General features: G+C 36.1%; 1 protein-coding gene and 1 pseudogene across 9 annotated transcripts in view; one reads left to right on the top strand and one right to left on the bottom strand.

The window, feature by feature from the left end:
- The first annotated feature begins 1,077 nt into the window (after positions 1 to 1,077).
- Positions 1,078 to 1,626, top strand: LOC116761153 (annotated as a pseudogene).
- A 1,765-nt stretch (positions 1,627 to 3,391) lies between these two features.
- Positions 3,392 to 25,432, bottom strand: part of NAP1L1 (nucleosome assembly protein 1 like 1) — a 34,969-nt gene continuing 12,928 nt past the window's right edge. For 2 of the 9 annotated variants that reach the window (XM_032644172.1, XM_032644176.1), the window contains exons 3-16: positions 23,152 to 23,237; positions 21,351 to 21,453; positions 14,445 to 14,586; positions 14,115 to 14,195; positions 13,255 to 13,383; positions 11,391 to 11,462; positions 10,431 to 10,570; positions 9,853 to 9,998; positions 9,740 to 9,759; positions 8,127 to 8,249; positions 7,337 to 7,366; positions 6,777 to 6,827; positions 5,702 to 5,773; positions 3,392 to 5,012 (exon numbers count right to left, since the gene is read on the bottom strand). In XM_032644172.1, the coding sequence (XP_032500063.1) occupies positions 5,738 to 5,773; positions 6,777 to 6,827; positions 7,337 to 7,366; positions 8,127 to 8,249; positions 9,740 to 9,759; positions 9,853 to 9,998; positions 10,431 to 10,570; positions 11,391 to 11,462; positions 13,255 to 13,383; positions 14,115 to 14,195; positions 14,445 to 14,586; positions 21,351 to 21,453; positions 23,152 to 23,237 (1,159 nt within the window). In that variant the 3' untranslated portion in view covers positions 3,392 to 5,012; positions 5,702 to 5,737. Of the gene's footprint in view, positions 7,104 to 7,336; positions 7,367 to 8,126; positions 8,250 to 9,739; positions 9,760 to 9,852; positions 9,999 to 10,430; positions 10,571 to 11,390; positions 11,463 to 13,254; positions 13,384 to 14,114; positions 14,196 to 14,444; positions 14,587 to 21,350; positions 21,454 to 23,151; positions 23,238 to 25,432 lie in introns of all 9 variants that reach the window. The other 7 variants (XM_032644175.1, XM_032644177.1, XM_032644173.1 and 4 more) reach the window with 5 other exon arrangements.

The following is a 25,432-nucleotide window of genomic DNA, read 5'->3' as shown; positions in this document are numbered from 1 at the left end:
CATCCCAAGAACAAGCAAACCCATCACCTAGACTTGATTTCTAACTACCACTGCCCATTAAAGGGAACCAGGGTTCCTTGGGGAAATAGCCAGTTTCAGAGCTGGTACAAAAAAGCCTAAGATGATCCCAGAAAATCTTTCTGAGCTATAAAGTATGCAAGAGCTCAAATGATGCAGGACACACCAAAAGCACACAGGAACCAATTGTAAAAGGATACCATTGATCAAATCTGAGATGACTGAAGCATCAAAATGAATTATGATTACACAGTAAAATTTCCTGACTTTGATTAATCATACTGTGATTCTGTGTCTTCCTAATGAAAAAATACAGCATTTAGAGGCTAAAAGGGCACAATGCCTCCAACTCTGTCAAGTACTATAGAAAAAAGATATATGCATGAATATAGAATCATGTAGCAAAAACAATAAATGGTGATTTTGAGCAAAGGATGTACAGGAATTCTTTCAACTATTGTAATTTTAGAGTTAGAGAAAAGTTGCAATATCCATAAGGGCTTCCTTGCAAAAAGCAATCTGGAATTTAAGAGGATTCATTGCAGATAACCTTGAATCTATTATTTAAAAAACAAAAAAACCCAAAAATCTTCATCCCTTACTTTGACACTCTACCCTACTTTTAGACCCAGCCTCTAACCAGCCCCAATGTTCTTACCTACGAATGGTTGACTCTTAGTCTTAATCATGTCTTATTTAAAGTTATCTTCATGGAAAAGTCATCATCACTTGAAAACCCCTTTAAAAGGACTTCTACAGCTAAGCCTTCCATGGCTTCGCCCCTTATGTCATCCATTCTTTCACTGCCTTGAAAGTGCCACGGATTGTCCTACTTCAGGACCCTCATGCTGTGTCTCCTCTGAAACCTTCACCTGAACTGCTCTCTGCTCGGAGGCTCCATCCTCGCTACACAAATTCCTACTCATCCGTGAATTCCCAGCTAAAAGCTCTTACATAAGATTTGAGTATTCTAGCAGAAACTTTTACCACTCCATGGAAGTTTCTGAGCAACAACTGCTTAACTTCATTATGAAAGAAAAATGAGTATTAATACTATGAAATCTGTCCACTTCTGGCACTTGCATTTTTCAACACATCCCCCAGTTCCTTATTTTCAAACGTAAAATACATGAAGACCTAGCCTGTCTGAAGAACCGACAAGACAGCAGAAGTGGAAAGCAGCAGACCTTCCACGAGCTCACCTACTGTGGCTTGGACCTCGACCCACCGCTGGACATATCCTAGGAGCAGCCAAGGCAGCTTCTTGGCGCGCGAGGCAGTGGCGGCGGCCGCACTGCCGCCTGCGGAGGAAACAGCACTGGCTGCCGAAGCGCCTGCGCAAGGTCAGGTATGCGGCACCGCCCAAGGAGAAGCCCGAGGTGAAGCCCGAGGTGGTCAACGCACCTGCGCAACATTATCATCCAGTCCAACGTGACGGGCAGCATGGTGGGCGTCTACAACGGCAAGACCTTCAACCAGGTGGAAATCAAGCCTGTGATGATTGGGCACTACCGAGGCAAGTTCTCAATCACCTAAGAGCCAGCCCGCGCAGCACGGCCGGCACAGCACGGGGCCACCCACCCCTCCCGCTCCTTCCGCCTCAAATAGCCTGCCGGCCAATGAAGACACAGACTTCTCTTTAAAAACAAAAAGCACCCACACAGATGAAGAACTAAAAAGTACTGCTTTTAACTAACACATCCCGAGTTTCAAAATAATAAAACTCAAAATAAGAGATCTACAAAAGCTATAAACTCTCAACATGAAAAGTAAGCAATTTGGTTAACTTGTTTCCTGCCGGCAATTCATTATTTCTAAATTGTTGTGCTCTGTTTCTCGTTTACTTTACACTTAATTAGTCAATACCTCAATTTTTAAAAAAACTGAAAAACAAAGTATGGTATATAATGTCAAACGGAAGAAACACAAGATAGCGCGTATATTGTATTTTTTGAAAATAAAATTAACTGAATACAATTTAAGTTTTCTAATGAACATTTATCCTTAAATAATTCTACACTCCAACAAAGATGTTCCCATTTCTCTGAAGTAATCCTTAATTAATCCAAAAACTTGGCTCTTTCTCCAAGTTATAATTTTAGCATCTGGATTTTTAAACCAGTATACAAAAATCACCACTATATAAGTTAATCTCAGTTAATTTCACCATTATCATTTACATTTATTTTTCAGCTATTAGCGACTTAGTGCTTTAAGTAGCAAACTACCTAAATTATAAACACGGATTTTCAAAACAAAATCCAGTTCACAATTACCAAGTATATATACAGTGCAGAAGATTAAAATCTATGTTAGCATATGATTTCTCTTTCCTAAGGTTCCTATAAAGAATGTATGCTTCTAAACTATCCATTAATTCTGTACATTTAAATAACATTTGGCTTGACTTAAATAGTCAAAAATATAAAGGCTAAAATTTTTATAAGACTAACTCATAAAAAAGGACTCAAATTCTAAACCAAGCCCTAAAACCAAGCAAAGAATATTTGAATATTAAATAGTTTAATACTTCTGCATGGTACAGTGAGGTTTTCACAATGATTCAGTTTTATTTTTATTTTCAATGATGGGAATGGCCTACAACTCAGATAACCCACAAATTCACTGTCTTACAAGCAGCAGTAATATACAGTTAATTCAGTTATCTTAAGGGCCTTATCAAATACACCAATGAATACCATAACCCGTTCACAGAATAATTAAAATGTTTCTGTCAAAGCCAATGTGTCCTTTTAAGGTTTACATGTTGTTATTAGTGTTAAAAAGGAAACAGAGGTAGAATCCCACGTTTTAAAGCACTACTCTGTAAGCCAATTCCACACAATTAAGACATTTTTATGTCACATAAATACTAATACAGCTTCAGTGAACTAGATAAAATAACGTTCAGAGATCCATGTTAATCTAAAAACCAATCATTTTATGGAACTGTTGTTCTCTGCTTATAACCATATTTGAATAAAAAAAAATTTAAGCATTACTTTACAGGTGATCATATGGGATTTTACCATTTCTAGAGAGAAAAAGAGAATTTCTTGGTAGTCACTGCCTGGGCTAGAGAATACTATAAACTGAAAATGTAAAGACAAAATTCGAAGGGCCTCAAAAGCATCTATAGTTAACTCAGAGTATAATCTGTAGAACTAGGGAATTCCTTTCTGTCTAGTCTTCCAATAACAAACACGATTTAGCAGAGCTTGGGAGGTTGCTCTTAAAATGACACATTTTACAGGCCATCATGGCCTAAGCATTGAATAGCCTACTCAAAACATCTCTACTCTCCACTCTTTCAAAAAAAAAAAAAGAAAGTATATACTCATTCTTTTTTAAAAACCACCCAAAATATCACCAGTACATTTTATAAAATTAAATGCAGTTTTATTAAGGATTTCAAATTACATATGTCAAATTTCTAGAATGGAATAGAACCATTTTGAAACTGGAAAGATGGCATAGATGAACACTGATATCCCTTGAAACTCCAACTTTATTTAAAAAAACAATTCCTCTGCAAACCATATTCCCCCTTATATAACAAGATGAAATGGTATCTACCTCTTCACTTTGGCAACAGCTATTTCCTAAAGGAGTAAAAAAAAAAAAAAGTAGTGATTTTGCTACTTCTTTAAGTTCATTAAAAATGGGATTCTATCTTTAGATTAAAAAATTTAAGTTCAGAAAAAGCTGTGTTCAGGTGAGCTATGGGTACAAAAGAAAAAAAAAGTCACAGAATGTCTAATCAAAACAACCAAAATCATTTTGAAAATAAAGAGGAAAAACAGGCGTTTTCATGGCATTTTCCCCTTTCCCCCCCTATAAGCTACTGCAATTGGTTAAGGATTTCCAGTAGTTAATTAAAATCTCAGGAGAGGAACGGACAGTACTATACAAAGAACACAATGTGTTTACATTCCAAGACCTTAATACTAAATTTTTAAAACAGAAGCTCTATCACCTCTAAAAAGGAACGCAATGTAATTTTATTAATATAGAAGGAACTCTAAGGCCTTCCTATAATTACAACCCAATTAGTCCATCCTCACTGTCAAAGCTTTAAAGTTCATCCCCAAAAGTAACAGTAATTCGCCTGAGGTATTTTAAACGTGGCTCTACAGTCTCTAATTTAATGGCATTTCCCCCGCTCTAAAAATGGTCTTATTTCCACTTTAGTCCCATGATATCTGCAGTATTTACTACAATATGGTCATAATTAAAAGAGCTGGGAAAAAAATTCTTGGACCTTTTCAAACAGTTGCTCATCCATCCACTTCTATTAAAATAGGAGCCACACAAAGATCTGCAAGGGTTGCCTGACCGGATCCAGAATAAAGGTCCTTAATCTTTGTTTTCCAGTTTAACTATCAGACCTTGGTATAAATAAAATGCTGAATATCACATACTTGTGGTACAAATAGGTCCAAACTTTTGAGCTTTTGATGAGACTGAGAAACATTTCATAAAATTTGACTTAATATGCCTTAACACATCTGTGAGGTAGTTAAGTAAACAGTACTACCCATTTTAATAGATAGTAAAACAAAAGGCGTGGGTAAATGACACACTCATACTTTAAGGAATAAGAATTGGAATTAACTGTAGAGGCTTGGGGCCTTTTGTCTAGTTCTGACCAAAGGAAATAAAATTTACCCTTTTAATCTTTCTATTAAAAACATTAAATCATTTAAGATTTTGTTTTCTTTTTTAATACTCTCTCATTAGTAGATGTAGTACCTCTTCCAAAGTTGGCACCCTTTTCAATAATGCGGTAAACTGGGTACATAATTTAAGCTAGGCCTCTGCTTCTACCTGAATTAGTACAAAATTAAGACATTATCTCTGGAGAACTAAAATTATATTTGACATTTTTATTTTAGGCTGCAAAAACAAAAACGAGCAAACAAACAACAAAAAACTTGAAATAGGCTTGTCAAATGATGTAAATTCATCCTTTCCAGGGAAGCAGAAGGTAGACCCTACCACAAAGAAAAGATGCTTAGTTAATGGAGGTTAAATTTTAAAAGTACAGTTAAAATAAAAATAATGAGACTTAACTTCTGAAAATACTAGGTTTTATTCACCTCCCTGTGGTAACCAATAACCATACTATTAGTTAATAAGATTTCTTTATAGTAACTGTCACCTGAAATACAAAAATCCATTAACAATCTAAGTTATCAGGTGTGGTCTTACTGGAAATTCTTAACCATATACTTGTCTTGACAAGTATTGTTTTTTAAATGATGAATTGTCTTAGTACAAGTCACCGTATTTCTGTAACAAAGTAATGAAAGGCACAGCTAGTGCAAGCGAACTTAAACCCATTCAACTACCCGCTGAAAAAATACTTTGGTTCTTCAGGAAAAAAATTAGCAAGACAAAAAAATCTGGTTCATTTCACAGTTCTGTTCATTTTCATAACTGTAATCTAGTAGTTACAAGATAAAAATACTTCAGGAAGAACCAAATATGTAGCAATGAACAAACATGCGTGAGAGAATTTGTGCATTCAATGTATCTGGCAGAAAAACTAGTTAAAATGCTAAGTAGAACAAATTTGGTCTTTAAAATATCAGTTCCTTTCCTTTAAAAAAAACTTGAGTCTACCAAGAAAATACAAAAACATAAGGCTGTAAGTAAATAATAGCTGTGTTTAGGCTATTACAGTGCAGGTTATCCTCAAGGCCACATACATCCTGCTTCACTGCTGCTTGCACTCTGCTGGGTTTTGATCCTTCTGTTAAAGGAAAACAACAAGTCAATCTATCTTTTTCTACCTGCTTCAGTTTATTTTTCAATAGTAGTTAACTATCTTAATTATCACATTATCTCACTGTTCTGTCAAAATTTCTGCCAAATTAAAAAAAATAAATGATGGCAAATTATTTATTCAAATATTATCAAGTCACAAAAATGCTAAAAAATAAAAGCCCGAATTTTACATTGTAGAATGAACTCCATAAAGTGAACACATTAAGCTACCATCTTAAAATAGCCAAGCAATTTAAGTCATATTACCAATTATTTTTGCCTTTTAACAGATCAGTTATTCTAAAATACTAATTCCATTCATATTTAGCTGTTAACCCCAATTCATACCTATTAGAATATTTGATTTTTTTTAACTACCCTCTGTTACCTGCTCACTAGGTTAAAGTATCTTCTGGGTATTTTTACAGCACAAGCAAATGAATAAATACATTAAAGAAAAACCAGAAGTTCCAAATGAATTCTGATAACATACTAAGCATTCTGTGGGAGATAAAGTCCACATGACAACTTCCCAGGAATAAGAAACTGGGACTCTCAGATATGGAGCAAAGAGATGACTGGGAGAACCTAGGAGTATTGCTCCCCTATTCCTGTGCACTCCCGCTTTCAGATGATTTAAAAACTGACCTATTATAAGCTTTCCTTTGGGGAGAAAACAACCTAAAGAACACAAGCAATAAGTAATTTTAAGTGTTTCTAAAAAAACATTAAAAAAAAATGCCCAAGATAATGTGCCATTAAAATAGAACCTAGGGTTATTTCGCCTGAAAGTAGGAAAAATAAAGGTCAGAACCAAAAATAAACGTTTCTTAGGAAAGGTGCATTGAAATTACATGTACTATTGAAATGCCAGTGAGGAGAGATTTATTAAAGACTTTAATAGACTAAAATAAACTTTACATTAAAAAACACTAACTCATATTTAACCTGCCTTAAATTTAACAGAAAGCAGCACTAATTTTGCTCACCTTTGGGTCATAGTCTGGATCATTTTCCTCATCTCCTTCTTCTTCCCCTTCCTATATTAAAGTTCAAAATGCATCCATGAAGTAGGTACATAATAGGAAGAAACGGCTCATAATGTGGGGAGAATTTAATACAAGTTACTCTATAAGTCAACAGATTTTCATGATTACAGAGTTTGGTGACAATGCAATTTAATTTGAAAGCTTCTAATATGAAAGATTTCCCAACACAACTTGAGACATCCAGACAGGTTTTATTGAAAAGATTTACTGCAGCCAACGTTGAAAAAGTTTACTGCAGCTTTTGACTTCTTCAAAGAGCTGATAACCCTGCAGCAGAACAGAATTATTTGAAATAAAAAAAATGTTCTGAGTTTTGCAATTTATTTATTGAAACCTCATACATACATTGTTTGGCTGTAGAATTCTAAAACCATATTTTTTCCAAAAACGTTTTTATCCCATATCACAGAGTAATGATTTATAGCAAAGGAATACATAAGTCACTCAATTTGCTTCTCAATGTGTTAAACAGAATTATTTGCTCATTTGGTAAACATTACCTCATCCGCTTCTTCACCTTCTTCATCATACTAAAAAAGGGGAAAAAAGGAGACATTTGAATGACACTAACAAACATCTGAAAGTAGCATTTAGTTAATATCCACCATTGTATCCCCTAATATCTAAAGAGAGGAAAAAATACATCCCCTATAGTGACTGATTATAAATTAAAACAAGGACAATAGCTTCAGGAATCACCCAGCTCAGTGCCATTATCTAAACCTGACACTTTAAAAAATTAAAATAAAGAACACAGTACAATCATGGATGAAGTATGATCAGATAACTATGACTGTAAATATTACTTGCCTGTACAAAAAGGACCTAAAGGCTATGTGAATGATTGCCATTTAACAAGAAAGATATACAAAATATTTGAGAGCAGCCTAATTTTACCTTAATCATTACTTAATATTCCTATGGATAAAAATTCCATGCTTCCTAATAAAGATTTTTATCAGTAGTAGAAAATGTACAAGGTTACGTTTTGTTTGGTCAAAGATGTGTAATGGATTTACAACACTAACCCAACATAGTAAAGTTTTACTACTTCAGAGAAAGTAGCCTTCCTAATAGCAGGAAAATAAAAACTATAATAAATGAACCCAAAGATCCTAAAAGGACCTACTTAATTCAAGGAGGTTATCTAAAAGGACATAAGTAATCAGCCTAATTTTGAATTATTCTGTCCTGCTTTTTAACAATTGCAACTATTCATTAAACCTCTCACCGATTCTGACTATCACACCCTCACCAAACGATTTCACTGCTGGATTCAAATTCACTCACATCATCATCATCATCTTCAATAGCTTCTCCAGTAAAGTATAACACTGATCTTGGGATTATGCGCTCACGTAAAAAGTGACCAATTTCAAAGTCCGCAGCAAGGATAGCTTCAGCATCATCATCCTGTTAAAGAAAAATAAAAGCACAGAATTTAATAACTTATTTAATTTGGCATATGCGAGACTTGGATTTAAATCATGCAGAAACTCTCAACTTCACTTTTAACTTTAAACTTTTAAAATTATCTTACATGTGCATGATCAAATAGTCTCTACATATGCCCTAGGTTTACAGGTTTTTAATAAAAATAAGTTAGCAGGCCAGTATACATACTGGTTATCGCTTAAGTTTTCTCTAGCTTAAAAGTTACAAAAGCAACTTTGCTATATGACTACAACTTTCTTTTTAAAATATTAATTACTGAAAACACCAACGGGAATAACAGTAAGAAAGAATCTCAGGCTTTTCCAAATAACATTATGTATATGGCACATAAGACCAGAGAAGATCGTTTCACACTTCCTAAAAGACAGCATCCAAGCGTCTGTGTAATGCCAAGTGAGATACTGTCCTACTTGATAAAGACTAAGTCAATCTAAGATTTCTACTTAATGGCAAAGTACAGCACAGAAATGCTGTTGATATTATTCAAAATTAAAATCACTCCATGATACTAAAGTTCTAGTTCTGTGATACTAAACACTGAGTAACTATTTTGTGAATTCCTGGATGTTTATTTTGATTCATCAACATAATCCACTCTAACAACAACAATAAAACACCAAAGGGTCGTGGGGGAAGATTTTGAAGGAAAGGATTCTAATCACAGGCAGAGGTGTTCTATCCATAACTCAAGATTGTTTTGGTACCATCAATATTTCGTAACAGACTTAAGCCAAATTCAAAACTGAACTAGCCTACCTTGCCTGTGTAGATTTCTTTAAGGCTGTTCCTCATTCCTGGCTGTGTGCTAGGCACATTTCATTTTTTGGCTATATGACCACATACATAAAACCAAATTTCCAATAGAATAATAACCACACAAAGAACTCTAAGTACAATCTGGTTAGTGTTTAGTAAATAGTATAAATGATTTAATACATTCTATTTTCAATAAGGAAGAAAACTAGTCTTGAAAACTTGAATCCCTCACAGCAGTATTTGCAAGTCTCAGAAGAAAGGACTCTAGCCTTTCACCATTTCTCAGTAGAAGCACCAAAAGCTTTTTTTTTTTTTTTTTTTTTTTTTGCGGTACGCGGGCCTCTCACTGCTGTGGCCTCTCCTGTTGCGGAGCACAGGCTCTGGACGTGCAGGCTCAGCGGCCATGGCTCAGAGGCTCAGCCGCTCCGCGGCATGTGGGATCCTCCCGGACCGGGGCACAAACCCGCATCCCCTGCATCGGCAGGCGGACTCTCAACCACTGTGCCACCAGGGAAGCCTCAAAAGCATTTTAAATGGAGTAATTTTTCATATGCGTAAACGTCTTCCTCTATGCATTGCAAGCCTCAGAACAAAATACTAGTAGCAACTATTCTACTCCTTACATTTAAGAACCAGTCCTTTAATTTCATATTTAGTAAACAATTCAACAAATAAATAACAATTCAGCTTACCAGATCTCCACTCTCAGGAACTGCAAAATTGAGAAAAGAAATTCAAATGAATAAAAAGTAAACAAAGCTTACAATAAAACAACCATAAATACCCAAAGTAAAACACTATTTACCTTCAGGAGGGGCAAAAAAATTAAAGAAAGAGTCATTAGAAACTGTTTTGGTCACAGTACGAACTGTCCCACGTCCCTTGTGTTTCTGCTTCTTCTTAATGGTTTTCAAAGTGACATTCTTCCCTTTTTTCCAATCTATCTGGCACCTTCCAAAACAAAGGGGAGAGATGGTCTATCACAATTAACACATTACTTTCAATTGCTAGGAAAGCTGAGATTTTTCTAATTAAATTTCTATTTAATTTCAAATTTAGAGGGGAAATTTGTGCTGCTTTTTGTAGCAGTACAAAGAGAAAATTTTTATTTCTAAACAAACTTTTCCAATAAATATATTTACAATTACCACAAACTCACAATAAATTTAAATGTACACTCCTTTGGAAAAATATCTGTAATGGTCTATGGAGAATTCTAGGAAAATGAATAAGCCCTTCTCAGCAAACGTTTTACTGAAATGTTTGGAGATAAAAATGTATGTATGTACTAAGCAGACACACTAGAAGATACCAAATATCACAAATCATAAGTAAAGCAAAAGCAGATATAACACCCTGTTAAAGTAATAAAATTAAACTTACCCTGTACAACCCATAATTTCTGGTCCATCAAAAGAAAAAGGATCAGAATCATCTGGTTCTGACCTCATCCTATATGTCTTTGTCAACACTTCATTTGTGAAATATTCATTGGGTTCAAAGTGAAATTCTAAGACAAAACTCTTAAAAAAAAAAAAAGAAAAAGCATAAAAAGTAATTAAATTCCTACATGATAAATTTCAATGCTTCAGTAAATAAAGCTTAATCTATGATTTTTATGAACATATAAAATCTTAAGTGACAAAGTCCTACTCTGGGAAAGAAAGGGTCAGATAAATCCCGAAGTATCTTAAAAGCAAAATGTGGCACAAAATAAACTGAATAAAACTTAGTTCAGCTAACACTACTATTTAGTAACATGTTTATGACATAGGTTAGGTACAGCTGAATAAACTGACCAACCCCCCACCCCCCCATCTCCACAGAGAGGACTTTAAACCTTAGACTAGAACCTAGCTTGACAGAGAAAAAGCCCAACCGTATCACATGTAATATAAGAACTAATAGCCTACAGAGCCTCTGCCCATGCTTTACATAATATTGATGGTTTTGGAGAGAAGCCATTGGCTGATCTTTCATAATGGGGAAGTGGGAGCCCTCTAACGTTTTTGTTTTACTTAATTCCCAGACACATGTCTTTTAATACAGAATAAGCATTTTCTTATTCATGTTCCTTTGCTATTATTTTTATATACATTTTTAATCTAGGATCAAAAATTGACTATATTTCAAAAATAGTTTACAGAGGGAGGAAAAGGAATAAATACTGCATCACAACTGTCAACGTCCAAACATTTATTTCCTACCATCAATTAAGTATCAGTTTTAATTTCTTCCCACTCCCATGTCTAACCCTTGAATGTCACCTTTCTTTAGAAAGTTCCATTTATCTACTTGTAAACAGCTAATGCTACAAAATTGAAAATATTTCAAAATTTTTACCATAGGCTGACCAGCATCTGAGAACTTCACTTTAATATCTTTCAAGTGCTTCAGAATAGGTTCATCATGTTCCTTCAAATTAAAAAAAAAATTAATTTGATAAAAATAAAAAAAATTAAAATGAGTATCTGAATGGCATACTAGTGTTCTGTTATTAGACAATAAGCACTTAACTGACAGACATTTTATTGTTCAGTTTTATGTACTATTATGAACCATAAAGACTTAATTCTCCAGGTTATGCCTTATACTGAAGCTAGTTTACTTAGTTCTACCTTCTATCACCATTGGCTGAAAAAAGGTGACTAAACAGAGAACTACATCATTATATAGACTGAATGGGCTGAAAAGTTCAAAATCAAGTCTAAATAATTCATGTTTGCTTTAAAAATGTTTCCAGACCTGGACTTCCCTGGCGGTCCAGTGGCTAAGACTCTGCGCTTCCACTGGAGGGAGCACGGGTTCGATCCCTGGTCGGGGAACTAAAGATGCATATACCACATGTCGTGTGGTGCAGCCAAAAATATTTTTTAAATTATTTATTTATTTATTTATTTATGGCTGTGTTGGGTCATCGTTTCTGTGGGAGGGCTTTCTCTAGTTGTGGCAAGCAGGGTCCACTCTTCATCGCGGTGCGCGGGCCTCTCACTATCGCGGCCTCTCTTGTTGCGGAGCACAGGCTCCAAATGCGCAGGCTCAGTAACTGTGGCTCACGGGCCTAGTTGCTCCACGGCATGTGGGATCTTCCCGGACCAGGGCTCGAACCCGTGTCCCCCGCATTGGCAGGCAGACTCTCAACCACTGCGCCACCAGGGAAGCCCCAAAAATATTTTTTAAAAAAAAGCTTCCCCAATCATTAATTGCTGCCTTTTCCAGCTGCTTGTTCCTTTTCTACTTTGCTAAAAAGTAGAAATGCAGTAAGCAGTCATTGTTCTGAGACAGTTTCTTTTTCTTGACATTAACATCCAACAATCACAATACAAGGTAGCAAGTACTACAATGCAGATGATAGCGGCTCAAGAAATGATTCAGATTAGGAGAGGCAAAGTTTCCCAGAGAAGGTGACATCTGTGTCAGTTTCCCAGGGAAAATGACAATTGTTAAAATAGGTAAATATTTTTACAGTATTCTTTTAAAATACAAATGTCCCTTGGAGTAGTTGTTTCAGACTGAAAAGGTCTCTGGGGTAGGACAACTGAAACTCCCCCATCCTACCACCACACTCCACATCTAAAAACAGAAGGCACAGGGATATATGAGAAAGCATCATACAGTGAGATAAGCAATTACCAAAGGGACTATTTCATTATCTAATTTTTGAAAACAAATTATAATTTATTTGATTACATTAATCAAAGCTGCAATTTTCCTTCTACCAATAACAGCTCTTTCAAAACAAAGCAATCATGGGAATTCCCTTGCAGTCCAGTGGTTAGGACTCCCCGCTTTCACTACCAAGGGCCCGGGTTCAATCCCTGATCGGGGAACTAAGATCCCACAAGCCGCATGGCGTGGCATGGGCCCTCTCCAAAAAAAAAGAAGAAAGCAATCATTATATAAAAATCAGGTCTTCCCTGGTGGCGCAGGGGTTGAGAATCCGCCTGCCAATGCAGGGTACACGGGTTCGTGCCCCGGTCTGGGAAGAGCCCACATGCCGCGGAGCGGCTGGGCCCGTGAGCCATGGCCGCTGAGCCTGTGCTCTGCAACGGGAGAGACCACAACAGTGAGAGGCCCGCGTACCGCAAAAAAAAAAAAAAAAAAAAAAAAAAAAAAAATCAATAATAAAGAGACTAGTCATCAGAGCCATTTAAACTTCAAAGGTTTACCCTTTGAGGTAAACTGGTGTTTTTATGAATAAAATTACCTGAACCATATCACTGAGCAAGTCAACATTCTTAAAAACGGTCAACCAAAATTCAGGAATTCCTTTGGGGTCTTCTTTTTCTTCATCCTTTTTCTCATCTTCAATCTTGGTCTTTTCTTTTAGCTCCTCCTTAATAAAAGACAGCATTCATCATTACTGAATACCCAGATTAGACATCTTGATAAAATTTTTCACATCCCCTTAACTTGCATGCAGTGGGAGAGAACCCAACAAACCCTCAATGACTAATTTTAACATTTAGCCAAAAAAGTTCTAGTCTAATTGTGTAAACACTGCTGTTACCCACACCAGACCTTACTTCCATAATATTTCTACTACCATACCCCTTCCAAAAAGAAAGCCACTAGGACCATGAGCTGTAGGAAAAAAAATTCAGCTTCATGGGAGAGAAGAGGAAAAAAAAAAAAGATTTAAGCACAGTAAAGAGGAAAAGCAAAAGAAATATAAACCCTGTCCATTGCCTCACCCATTGGTGTTCTTAATCAAAATATATTCTCTTAATCACCAATGTTAAAACATCAATGCTGGAGAAACAGGTCATGTAACAGAGTACTGGATTTGTATCACAGCTCTGCCATCTATAAGTTGTGGGCAGGACATTTAGAGACCTCCATTTGCACTTTAAAAATGGGAACAATCCTTTTGTATGTCATCATGAAGTTCAAATGAAAAGTTTATATGAATCTATAAACTTTAAATGCTATAAAAATGCAAGGAAAAGGTGAATTTGGGTACAGGTGGAGTTGGGCTAACAGTCGATCACCTGCACTCACTATCCATCTCACAAAGATAATTATTTCCAAGGTATAAAAACACACTAAATTAAAGTTAATACCAACCGAAATTTCATCTTCCTCATCTGGTTTCCATTCACATTCTTCTTCTGTAGGTTCATAAATGGCATTAATGATCTCAAATCGCTAAAATGATTAAAAACAAAAATTTACATAAAAACACTGGCATCGAAGTTAAAAACTAGATGTCCCTCATTAAGAATGCTTAAAGATTTAATTAATTCATACAACTTGAATTGCTATCATTGATAGTTCTCCCAAATTCCTCTAATAACCATTTTGCTGACAGTTCTAACAAAAGTTTGTTTATATTTCCAGAGCTTTATCTTCTTCTTAAATTTTACATTAAAAAAACAGAGTATTAGAAAGCATTACCTTATCAAATAGAGGTTGATAGAGAACAGCATACTTTCTTTCAAGATCATGAACTTCCTCATAGAACTTGGCTTCTATCTGTGCACATTTAACTTGAAGGTTTTTGAGAGCATTCACGCGTCTTTTAACTACCCTAGGCAAGCTGAAAGGTTAGAAAGCACCAGTTATATACCATCACAGTAAAACCCAAATAACACTTCTTTTAGCATACTGAAATTGCAGCATAAAAGTTAGTAACAGCTTTCCTATTTGAAGCAAAAGGTACATTCAAAGTAATTAAAATTCAAGAGATATAAATACACAGACCTCTTGACCATAAAACATTTCAAAAGAGGAAATTTAACCAGGTACAGTAAATTGATAAGAAAATGTAAACCGTATCACCAACCCTAAATCTTTCATTGTAATTAAGTTCAGCACTGGGCTCGTCAGTGCTGGCATCTCAGTTGTAAAATGCAGTCTAAAAGTTAAAAAGTCACGGACTGGGCTTCCCTGGTGGCGCAGTGGTTCAGAGTCCGCCTGCCGATACAGGGGACACGGGCTCGTGCCCCGGTCTGGGAAGATCCCACATGCCGCGGAGCAGCTAGGCCCGTGAGCCATGGCCGCTGAGCCTGCGCTCCGCAACGGGAGAGGCCACAACAGTGAGAGGCCCGCGTACCGCAAAAAAAAAAAAAAAAAAAAAAAAAAAAAAAAAAAAAGTCATGGACTAACCATCCTAACAATAACCTGAATAATTTTTAAAAATATGTACAATTGAGGGAATTCCCTGGAGGGCCAGCTGTTAGGACTCCGAGCTCCCACTACAGGGGGCACAGCTTCAATCCTTGGGTAGAGAACTAAAATCCCACAAGTAGCACAGCACAGCCAAATAAAATAAATAAATTAATAAAATAAAATATGTACAGCTGACACTTGAAACACAAGTTTGAACTGCATGGGCCCACTTATATGCCGGTATTTTTCAATAGTAAATACTAGAGTACTACACAGTCTGTGCTTGGCTGAATCCATGGATGGAGGAATCGCAGACACAGGGGGATGACTACTGATTAACTCCTGTGTTATTCAAGGGTCAACTGCATATTCACCAGTGTCAATTATTAGGGGAAAGAAGGGGAACATATGTGTTTTTGGAAAAAGAATGGTATCCTACACCATTATTTTCTTTTTAGTCTCAGTATTTAATTTGGAATTACATTAAGTATGTAAAATTTTATGAAGAGGGGAGGTAGATTTTTAAAATAACAGCTTTTCTAAGATATAATTCATATACAGTTCACTATAAGAGCATAGATTTTTTTAAAGGTTATACACACCTAGTTTATGAGCCCCTCAAAAAATGATTAAAATTATGAATCCCTCTACCACCCAAAAAATGTTCACACTCAAAAGTTCCGTAAGTTCAGGGAATCTGTACAACAGATCCAAAATCCAGGTTAGAATTTCCTGCCATACACAGATTAGTGTAAAGCAAATTAATTCTCTACTTAACCACTTTAGTTAAGGTAATCAGAAAACAAACAAAAACAAAAACCTAAAATACAAACTCTTAATTCTTACAATTAAAATTAAAATGTTGTCAAGGTGGTGAAATAGCTTGGTCAGCTAGCCTCCCTGCAACTCCACATCTCAAAAAAAAAAATCAACCCTGGAAACTTTAGAACCATGAAGCAAACAACTATTTCTCACACACACCATCACACCATGAGCAATTTCTGAGTAAGACTGAAGGTTGTCTTTAACTGGTACAGACAGGGTGAGCTGCAACTTGGAAGGCAGGGATGGGGGTAGGTGGGTGGTGGTGACCAGAGTGGGCAGCAGTGAGGACAAGGTGGAAGAAAGCTTTTTGCAGAAAAGCTTTAAAGTTCTACACTTGCCTCCAACACTCACTGCCTGTCCCCTTCACCCTTCAGAGCCCAGTGCCATTGCTCCTAGGATAACATGAAGAGTTGATGAAAGCTGGACTGGCTCAGAGCCCGTAAGCACTCACTCTTCCACCTCCTCCAATCCCGGAACAATGGATTACAACCAAAGGAGACTGGTTCCTCCCAAAGCAGCCAAGAAAATTGCCTTAATTGTCAGCCAAGTCTGAGTCTGAGGTGACTGGAGCTCTCCTTAGGCTCAACCAGTCCCCTTTCTCTTTCGCCATGAGATTGTTACAGACAGAAGTCTAATCTTCATTCCTCCCTTAATACTCATTACTAGAGTAACTGATATCGCCCAGTGTGCTGGAGCTATAAGGCCAAAATAACTAGACACTTGAAGAGTACTATGAAAGAATGAAATATTTAGCATCTGAAGCATTATTAAACAAAGAATTTAAACAAGAATGTAAATACATTTAAAGCGTTGAAGAAAGATACATCTTAACTCTGAAACAAGACCAAGAAAGCTAAAACAAGGTGGGAATATTAAGTATGAAAAATACAGTTAACTAAAGTAACCAAAAATTGGACAAACAAGGTATGTTCAACTGAAGAAAAAATCCATGAGGTTTAAAACCTCTTCAGAAAGGCAGCAGGAAAGACAGACAGAAAAGCTATGAGACATGGAGGCACTGGTGCCAAATGAAACAATAGCTGAAAAAGAGAAGGGAGGTGGATATCTGAGGAAATGAGGGTAATGAATTTCTCAGTTACAGAAACGTGAAAGCCCTTATTCGAACCACTAGACACGTTTATGAGATTGATGACTATCAAAGAAAAAAGAAAATTCTAAAGATATCCAATGAAAAAAGCAAACAACCTACAAAGGAAAAGGTATCAGAGGGATATTGGGTTTCAAAGAGAACACTGTAGACAAGAAAAACTGAAGTGAATTTTTAAGATATTTAAGAACTTTGAACTTAAAATTTTCAGATATGAAGGCAAAATAAAAACTGTATAAGGTATATGAGGCTTTAGGAAGTATGCCACAGATATTATATTCATGAAAAATAATTTTGAGGAAGTAAAAAAAAAACCCAGATGCTATATAACATATGGGTGAATCAAAAATATCTTGATAAATTTTACTGTTTCCTTGAAAGAAAGAAAAAAGAGGCCTAGAGGAAGTATATTATTGGTGAATTTAACAGATCAATAGGGGTAAATAAACTGAGGTATTAGGTTTTGATCCATTTTACCATAATAACAAAAAACAAAATGCATTAACTTTGAAACCAGCAGAAGACAACTTGATCTTTTCAATGGAAAACAGAAAAGGAGAAAAAAGTACCATAAATTAGATAATAAGAGAAGAGAAGAGCAATTAACTCCAAAACAATACCACTTCTAAGAAATGTAAAGAGTTTGAAATTACTAAAAAAGAAGAACACGATCATACTAGAGTAAGATACAAGGATGGAAAAAGACACGCCAGATAAATAAAAACCAAAACAAAGCTGGAGCAGCTATCTTAGTATCAGACAAAACAAAATCTATGACACAATCCACAACTGACAGAATTATAGGATGAGAAAGATAAATTAAGAAGATTTTTTTATACATTCATCCCAAAAACTGTTAGATCAAGCAGTCAATCAATACGCAAAAATAAAGAGAATCTGAACAATACAACTAATATGCCTAAGCTATTGATTTCGGCATATAAATTTTCATACTTATTCACACAGCATTTATAAAAAGTTTTATGGCCGTAAAAGAGACACATTAATTTTTTTTAATTAAATGAACTAAGCAGGCAATTAAGAAACTGGGAAGGGCATAGAGCAAACCCACATAAGGAAATAACATTAAAGCCAGAAAAAAAAAGCAATAACAAAAAAAATGCAAATGGAAAATCAAAACATTAAGATTGAGACAACTGGCAAAACTAATGCAGATACAAAATACAGAATATGAAAGGGAAAAATCAGATTTTTAAAAATATGAACTATACACTAATCAATTTGAAACCTAGATAAAACACATACAGTTTTAGAAGAGCATAAAACTCCACAACTGGCACAAGAGAAATTGAAGAGGTCAGTTAGTATGTTATAAAAAAAGAAAATAGAAAAAAAAAAAAGAAAAAGGATAAATTCCCCAGGACCTCTAGCTGCCAAATCCCAAAGGCCCAAGTCAATTTTTAGAAGAGTTCCACCAACTGTTCAAGGAATTCCTATCTTATACAAGTTGTTCCAGAAAACAAAGAAAAAAGTAAAAGCAATCTTGTTCATTTCTAGGCAGTTGAAATCTTGACTCTAAAACCAGGGATAGAGTGAGTGAGTGAGTGTGTGTGTGTGTGTGTGTGTGTGTGTGTGTGTGTACAGGCACACACAAGCTCTTTTCACTAATAAATAAGGACCCTAAATAAAGTGAGTGTGTGTGTGTGTACAGGCACACACAAGCTCTTTTCACTAATAAATAAGGACCCTAAATAAAATATTAACTACCCAACTGAGGTTTCCAAAACCATATTTAATATACATTTAGTAGATTCAAAGAAAAAGTCAAAAGACCATCTGAATTGATAAAGGAAAAAAGGTCATAATAAATCACAAACAGACACATTAATGAAGAGATTACATACTCATTCCTGGTTAAGATAATAAGACAAGGATGCCCATTTTTAATGCTAATGTTTAACACAGTATTGAAAGTCTGGCCAATGTTACAAAGAAAGAAAAATAAACATGCAGTGTGGTATAATGTGGAAGATTAGAGTTAAAACTGCCACTTGCAGATAAGATCTTTGGGGCTATGTGAGAAATAACAGAACAAATTACTATACAGTAAGAGTAGCAAGGTTTCTGGACACAAGATCAACTTTAAAAAAATAATAATCAGTAGTACTCCTTTATCAAGAACAGCCAACCAGAAAATACAATAAAAAATACTATTCACAACAGCAACACAAATATAGAGGAATTAACCAAGAAGAAAACTTTGTAATAAAAGATACAGAATATGATCTGAATAAATACAAGGATATGGATGAGACAATCTAACACTAAAAAGATATTGGAATTCTTAAGAAAATTCTAGTTTTTTGTTATTTTGAGGGTTTTTGTTTTTGTTTTTTTAAGAGAACCCTGATAAACTTACTCTCAACCATACATGGGATAAAGGGCTACAGATGGTAAGATCAACCTTAAAAGTGTGTTCCATGGTGGATGAGGGGTGGTAGAAGAAAGCAACTCACCCTGCCAGATATTAAGACATACTATAAAGCCAGAGTAATTAAGTGGGACAATGACAAAAGAACAAGCAAAAAACCAATGAAGAAGAGTGCTGCTCAGAGACAAAGGTGTTTGTAAGAATTTGATTTACAATAAAGGTGGTAACACAAATAAATGGGGGAAGCATGAACTGTTTAGTGAAGCATTATAAAAACTAGCTCACCAAAAAAGAAAGGAAAGAAAGATGCCTATTGAATATGAAATACAAAGGTGATCTCTAAAGGGATTAAAGACCTAAAGGTAAAAGGTAAAACTAGTCAATAGGAAATGCAGAAGGAGTAAGGAAAGATTTATCTTCAGAAGAACAAGCCGTATGTCAAAAAATTTAACAAACATAAAAATTAAGGATTTGTTTAATAGAGGACACCATGGACAAAATTAATAGAAATGACAATAGATTATTTACAAAGTCTAAGACTGATAAGGGATTAAAACCTAGAATACACAAGGACTCCTACAAAACAAGAAAAAGACAGTAAACCAGGGCTTCCCTGGTGGCACAGTGGTTAAGAATCCACCTGCTAATGCAGGGGACACAGGTTCGAACCCTGGTCCAGGAAGATCCCACATGGTGCGGAGCAACTAAGCCCGTGCGCCACAACTACTGAGCCTGCGCTCTAGAGCCCACGAGCCACAAGTACTGGGCACGTCACAAGTACTGAGCACGAGTGCCACAACTACTGAAGCCCACACGCCTAGAGCCCGTGCTCCACAATAAGAGAAGCCACAACAATGAGAAGCCCGTGCACGGCAACAAAGAGAAGCCCCCGCTCACCGCAACTAAAGTAAGCCCACGTGCAGCAACAAAGATCCAACGCAGCCAAAAATAAATTAATTTTTAAAAAAAGATAGTAAACCCCAAAATGTGAATGGGCAAAAGGGTACAAAATGAGCAACCTAAAAGGCTCACTCGCAATCATTATGAAAGCAAGCTCAACCCATTAGAAATCAGAAAATACAAGTAAAACAAAATGAGCCTGCCCCTCTTAGATTGGTAAAAACAGAAAAACGATAAAGCTGAATGATGTCAATTGTTGGCAAGGACACAAGGGTAAAGCGACCTTCACATACTGGATACAGGCATTGCAGAAAGCACCTGGAGGTACTGACGGTCTGCATATCCCATAATTAACAATTCCACTGATAAGTACATATCCCAAGAAATTCCCACACAGCTCCTTAAGAGGACATACACAAGCGTGAACAACATCACAACTGAATTCGTGCTGATGAAGCTTGGAGACAAACTGGATGACCATCAAGGAAAAAGCATATAATAAAGCATGGTGGACACACATCACAGAGAACCAGGAAACATTCAGAAGCCAGAAACTAATGACGAGAGATACATATAGACAGCAATGTGGAGAGATCTTAGAATTATAAAGTTATGTAAAAAACTATAAGCAGAATAAGATATTTGGGCTATTATTAGTGATTTATATCACCAATGAAATAAATAAGAAATCTGTATTTCTTTTAATTCTGTGCATTTCTAACAAATCTCAGAAATGATTTAAGATAAGTATACTCCCTACGGAGATGAACCAAAATAAACTTTAAAAGACCAACTCTAAATCTGTACTCAGCAAAATTTTAAACTCCCAATAATCCTATACTAGATACTAATGAACACTAGCTTTCCACTGTGACATACATTAAGTCCCAGATGGCCTTAAAAATATACACCTGCAACGTTGATTATAGAAAGATAAATAAGGACTATGAAAAAGAAGAACTTGTACCTTTCAATGTATCCTGTTGGTGTTTCTACCAGACCATCAAGTCTTTCTTGAAGGGCTGCAAGAATCTGAGGATTTTGCATCATCTGAACAGTCAGCTGACGCGCTTTGAAAAAAAAAAGGGCATTGAAAGAAGGATTTTATGAAAATGTATCATGCTATTTGAATAGGACAATCCAATCATGAAACTTTCCTGACTAGCTCATAAATCGCTGGTATGAGTAGAGACGAGCAGCAAGCTAAAGAAAATTCACTCTAGGAAAACCCAGTGTACAGGAAAAGTTCAGATTCTAATGATGTCTAACGTACACCATTTCTCAAGGCCACTGCCACAACTACTATGAACATTATCCTTTCTTTTCCTACTACCTTGTTTTACCCACCTTGTGTTTTGGGAAGCTCAAAGATTCATCCAGATGCCTATCTATGATCCTTGATAACCCTCTGAAGTCAAACAACACATACAAGAAAACTGCAAATATAGTGACAGTTTCAAGCCTGGGACAAAGATGGTCAAATGAATCTGAACGTTTCATTGATGCTTGTATAATGTGCTTGTGGGTATCTGAACAGAGAAAGTTAACAACTGAGATAGTCAAAAGTTGTAACTAAAGCCAAACAAAATTTGGTTATTAATGGCATCTAAAAATTATATTAAATCTAAAAATAACCCAGATTTATGCAAAACAAATTATTTTGCTATCTTATTTTCTCCATCAATACAGACTTCACCAAAAAATTACCATTAATTTTTCCAATTTGTTTTTAAACATCAATTTACTTCTAATACTGATTTTATTATTGGATGATGTACAGCTGTGATAACCAACATGCTTTCAGAAATACCAACACTGGCCACTAAAGATACAGTTCTCTATCTTTTAAAAAAACGCTGCACAATGAAAGCTGAAGCTAGAAGTTCAGCAGTCTTTTCAGAATAAACCTCATTCTGGCTTAAAAATGAGAAGTTGAGGGGCGCAGTGGTTGGGGGTCCGCCTGCCGATGCAGGGGACACGGGTTCGTGCCCCGGTCCGGGAGGATCCCACATGCCACGGAGTGGCTGGGCCCGTGAGCCATGGCCGCTGAGCCTGCGCATCTGGAGCCTGTGCTCCGCAACGGGAGAGGCCGCAGCGGTGAGAGGCCCGCGTACCGCAAAAAAAAAAAAAAATTAAGAAGTTGAGTCATCTGGTACGTTGATATTCTTGGCTCCTAAGCTACAGGGCATATCCTAAAGCAGTGTAATTCTCCACTACCATTATTACCCCCTTTAAAAATAATTTGCTATAGAAAATTTTGAATGATTTTGTCTACATTTAATAAATGTCTCTTTTTGATCGGTTGGAATGGATTAAAAACACAGACATACACACTACGTATTTTCTACATATTAAATACTAAACATTTTCAAATAAGTCTAAGCTAGTGTTATTTAGAAGCACCACTAGAAACAACTCCTACCACCACCTATAACGTACCTAAATTGAGACAAATCTCACAGGCAACTGTTTGACAAGCTATGCCATCACTCCAGCAGTAGAGCGTGCACACAGTGACTTCTGCTGGGTCACTACATCCATTCCCTCCTCGCTTACTACCACTCCTCTCCATCTCCAGCTCCCTCTGCCCCTCCCTTCCTCCCTCCCTCCCTCCCATCTCAAACATACATTTACACACAAAACTGTTACTGCAGGTTTGGCTAGTCAGTAAAGTGGACAAGTATCCAAAAAGAGAATGATATTTACTACTACCCTCCAGAAGACACGCGCCAGCAATCACTGGCTCCTGAAGGAATTTAAAATAATACCTTTGATTTTTGTTTCTTCACCAGTTTCTTCTTCTTCTACTTCTTCAACATCATCCAAATCTTGATCAAGTTCAGACTGCTCTTTGCTATAATATTATAGTATCACACCAAGGTTCAAATGTACCAATTACCCAAAAAAAAAAAAAAAAAAAAAAAAAATTATAGAAAACTTCAGTTCATTTTCTAGGTGAATATTCCTCTTTCAAAAATATGAAGTAGGAAATCCAAAGGGTGATTCAGTTTTCTAACTTCATATGTAAACAAGGACAAATTGGAAATACTTAAACTTTCATTTAAAAGCATATGGTCTAATATAAAGCTTATACTTTAAGCTTTAAAAATGTGGTTTGACAGGTTGTGATTCAGAGGATGTAATGTCAGAAAGTATGTGCTTTCTACCCAAATCCATTGGTTTCATTCTACCTAGTAACAGCACTCTGATTTTATGAGAGATGGTAATAAACCAAGCTAAAAAGTCTACATATCCCAGCCTACCTTTCAGCTAGATGTGGCTATATAACCATCTTTTGGCAGTAAGGTAAAAAAAGAGGAATGTAGAATTTTATATATATATAAAGCCTCCTTAATAGAATGGTAAACAGCTGGAACCCTTTTCAATATTGCTCCCTCCCTAGAACAGGGATATGATGGCTAGAGCTCCAGCAGCCATATTGGACCATGAGGCATCCTAGAGAACGGAACTCACCAGCTAAGAATAAATTAAGGAGTCTGGAAAAACAGAAGGATCCTGGATCCCTGGTGGCTGTGGAACAACCACATCAGCCTGTACTTACTATCTTTGGACCTTCCTTTTTTCTTCACTTCATAGGGGAGATGGGGAAGAACAGTAAAAGTTAAGAAGACCCAAGTCTACTTCATGCTTAGAGTAAAACCAGGAGGATGGACCATTGAAAGAGAAGGTAAAAAGTAATAACATTCTTCCCATTTCATCTTAAAAATCTAGTTTTTGAACATGAGATTACAATCAGCTTTAAAATGGGGAATTAGGATATCTAACTCAACATTCAAATCATCATACAATTCCTTGTGTTATTTTACATTTTAGTACGGTATTTGGTTAGTCTAGAAATAGCATTTAAAAAATTAATTTTCATATAGGAACTATAAAAAAGGTCAACTGTATTCTGCTAGAAAAATCTGTTTCTGTCAACAAAGGGAAAAAAAAACAGCCTTCCCATCAGAAACAATACAGATTATTTTGGGAATATCTTTTATTCACTATAAAGTTAAGCATAAAGACAACATGGAACAGCTCTTCCTCCAGTGCCATCTCATTCAATCATTTATTGAACATCTAAAACTTAAGGCTTTAAAACAGAAGTCCACAAACTGTGTCATATGGCCGAATCCAGCCCAGTCCTATTTTTGTAAATAAAGTTTTATTGGAACACAGCCACATTAATTTATGTATTGTCTCTGGCTTCTTTCACACTACAACGGCAGAGCTGAATAGCTGCAACAGAAACCTCATGGCTCAAAATGCCTGAAATACTTACAATCAGGTCCTTTAAAGAAAAAGTCTGCGGACTCCTGCTTTAAAGAACAAGGATCTTCCTCTTCCTCCTACCCTCCTATGAGCTCACAGGTATCCAACAGTAAATAATGGGGTGGGAAGCATAGGGCAGAATCAAGCTATCACAACCAAGTTTTTTTCGAAGTTTAAGACAAAATGAAAGTTAGATGACAGACTGCACATACTCATCTGATCTTAATCCTTCCAAACTCTCCACTAAAATTATGACAAAGGGGTTTTTAAACAAATACTGAAGGACAAGGAGACAAAAAGCAGCAAATTCACCGAGAACTGAAATCTAAGTCAGCAGTGGTAGAGCTGAGAACGAGCCTAAACACAGAATCTTAAAAAGGACACTTTTAGAACTAGGGCTTGGGGGTGAAGGTGGATAAAATAGGGAGAACTAAGCAAAAACTAATAAACAGTTAAATCCTTAGATCCTCTTTCTCACTCTAGCAGAACAGTTTCTTCTCTGGAAACGGAACTGGAAGCTCAGACTAGAGGATCACAGATATATACATACTATTGATAGAATGCTGAATGCAGAGACCCCTCCCCCAGCTGCCTTCTCCCAAGTTAGTTCCCAAATGTATGGAAGCTGTATCTTTACCCAAACACTCTTTACTGGGGTATGTGACCAGCCTAGAAAAAAATGCCATTCTGACAGTGGGGAGTCTCACAACAAATGTCTGCCCTGGTGAGCCCACATTAAAATCCTAAATTGAAAGCACTCCCCCCCTCCCAACA

Source organism: Phocoena sinus, chromosome 10 (genome assembly GCF_008692025.1).
Source record: "Phocoena sinus isolate mPhoSin1 chromosome 10, mPhoSin1.pri, whole genome shotgun sequence".
NCBI lineage: Eukaryota > Metazoa > Chordata > Mammalia > Artiodactyla > Phocoenidae > Phocoena > Phocoena sinus.
Note: the sequence above shows the minus strand (reverse complement) of the source record. Positions and strands in the feature narration are given on the sequence as shown.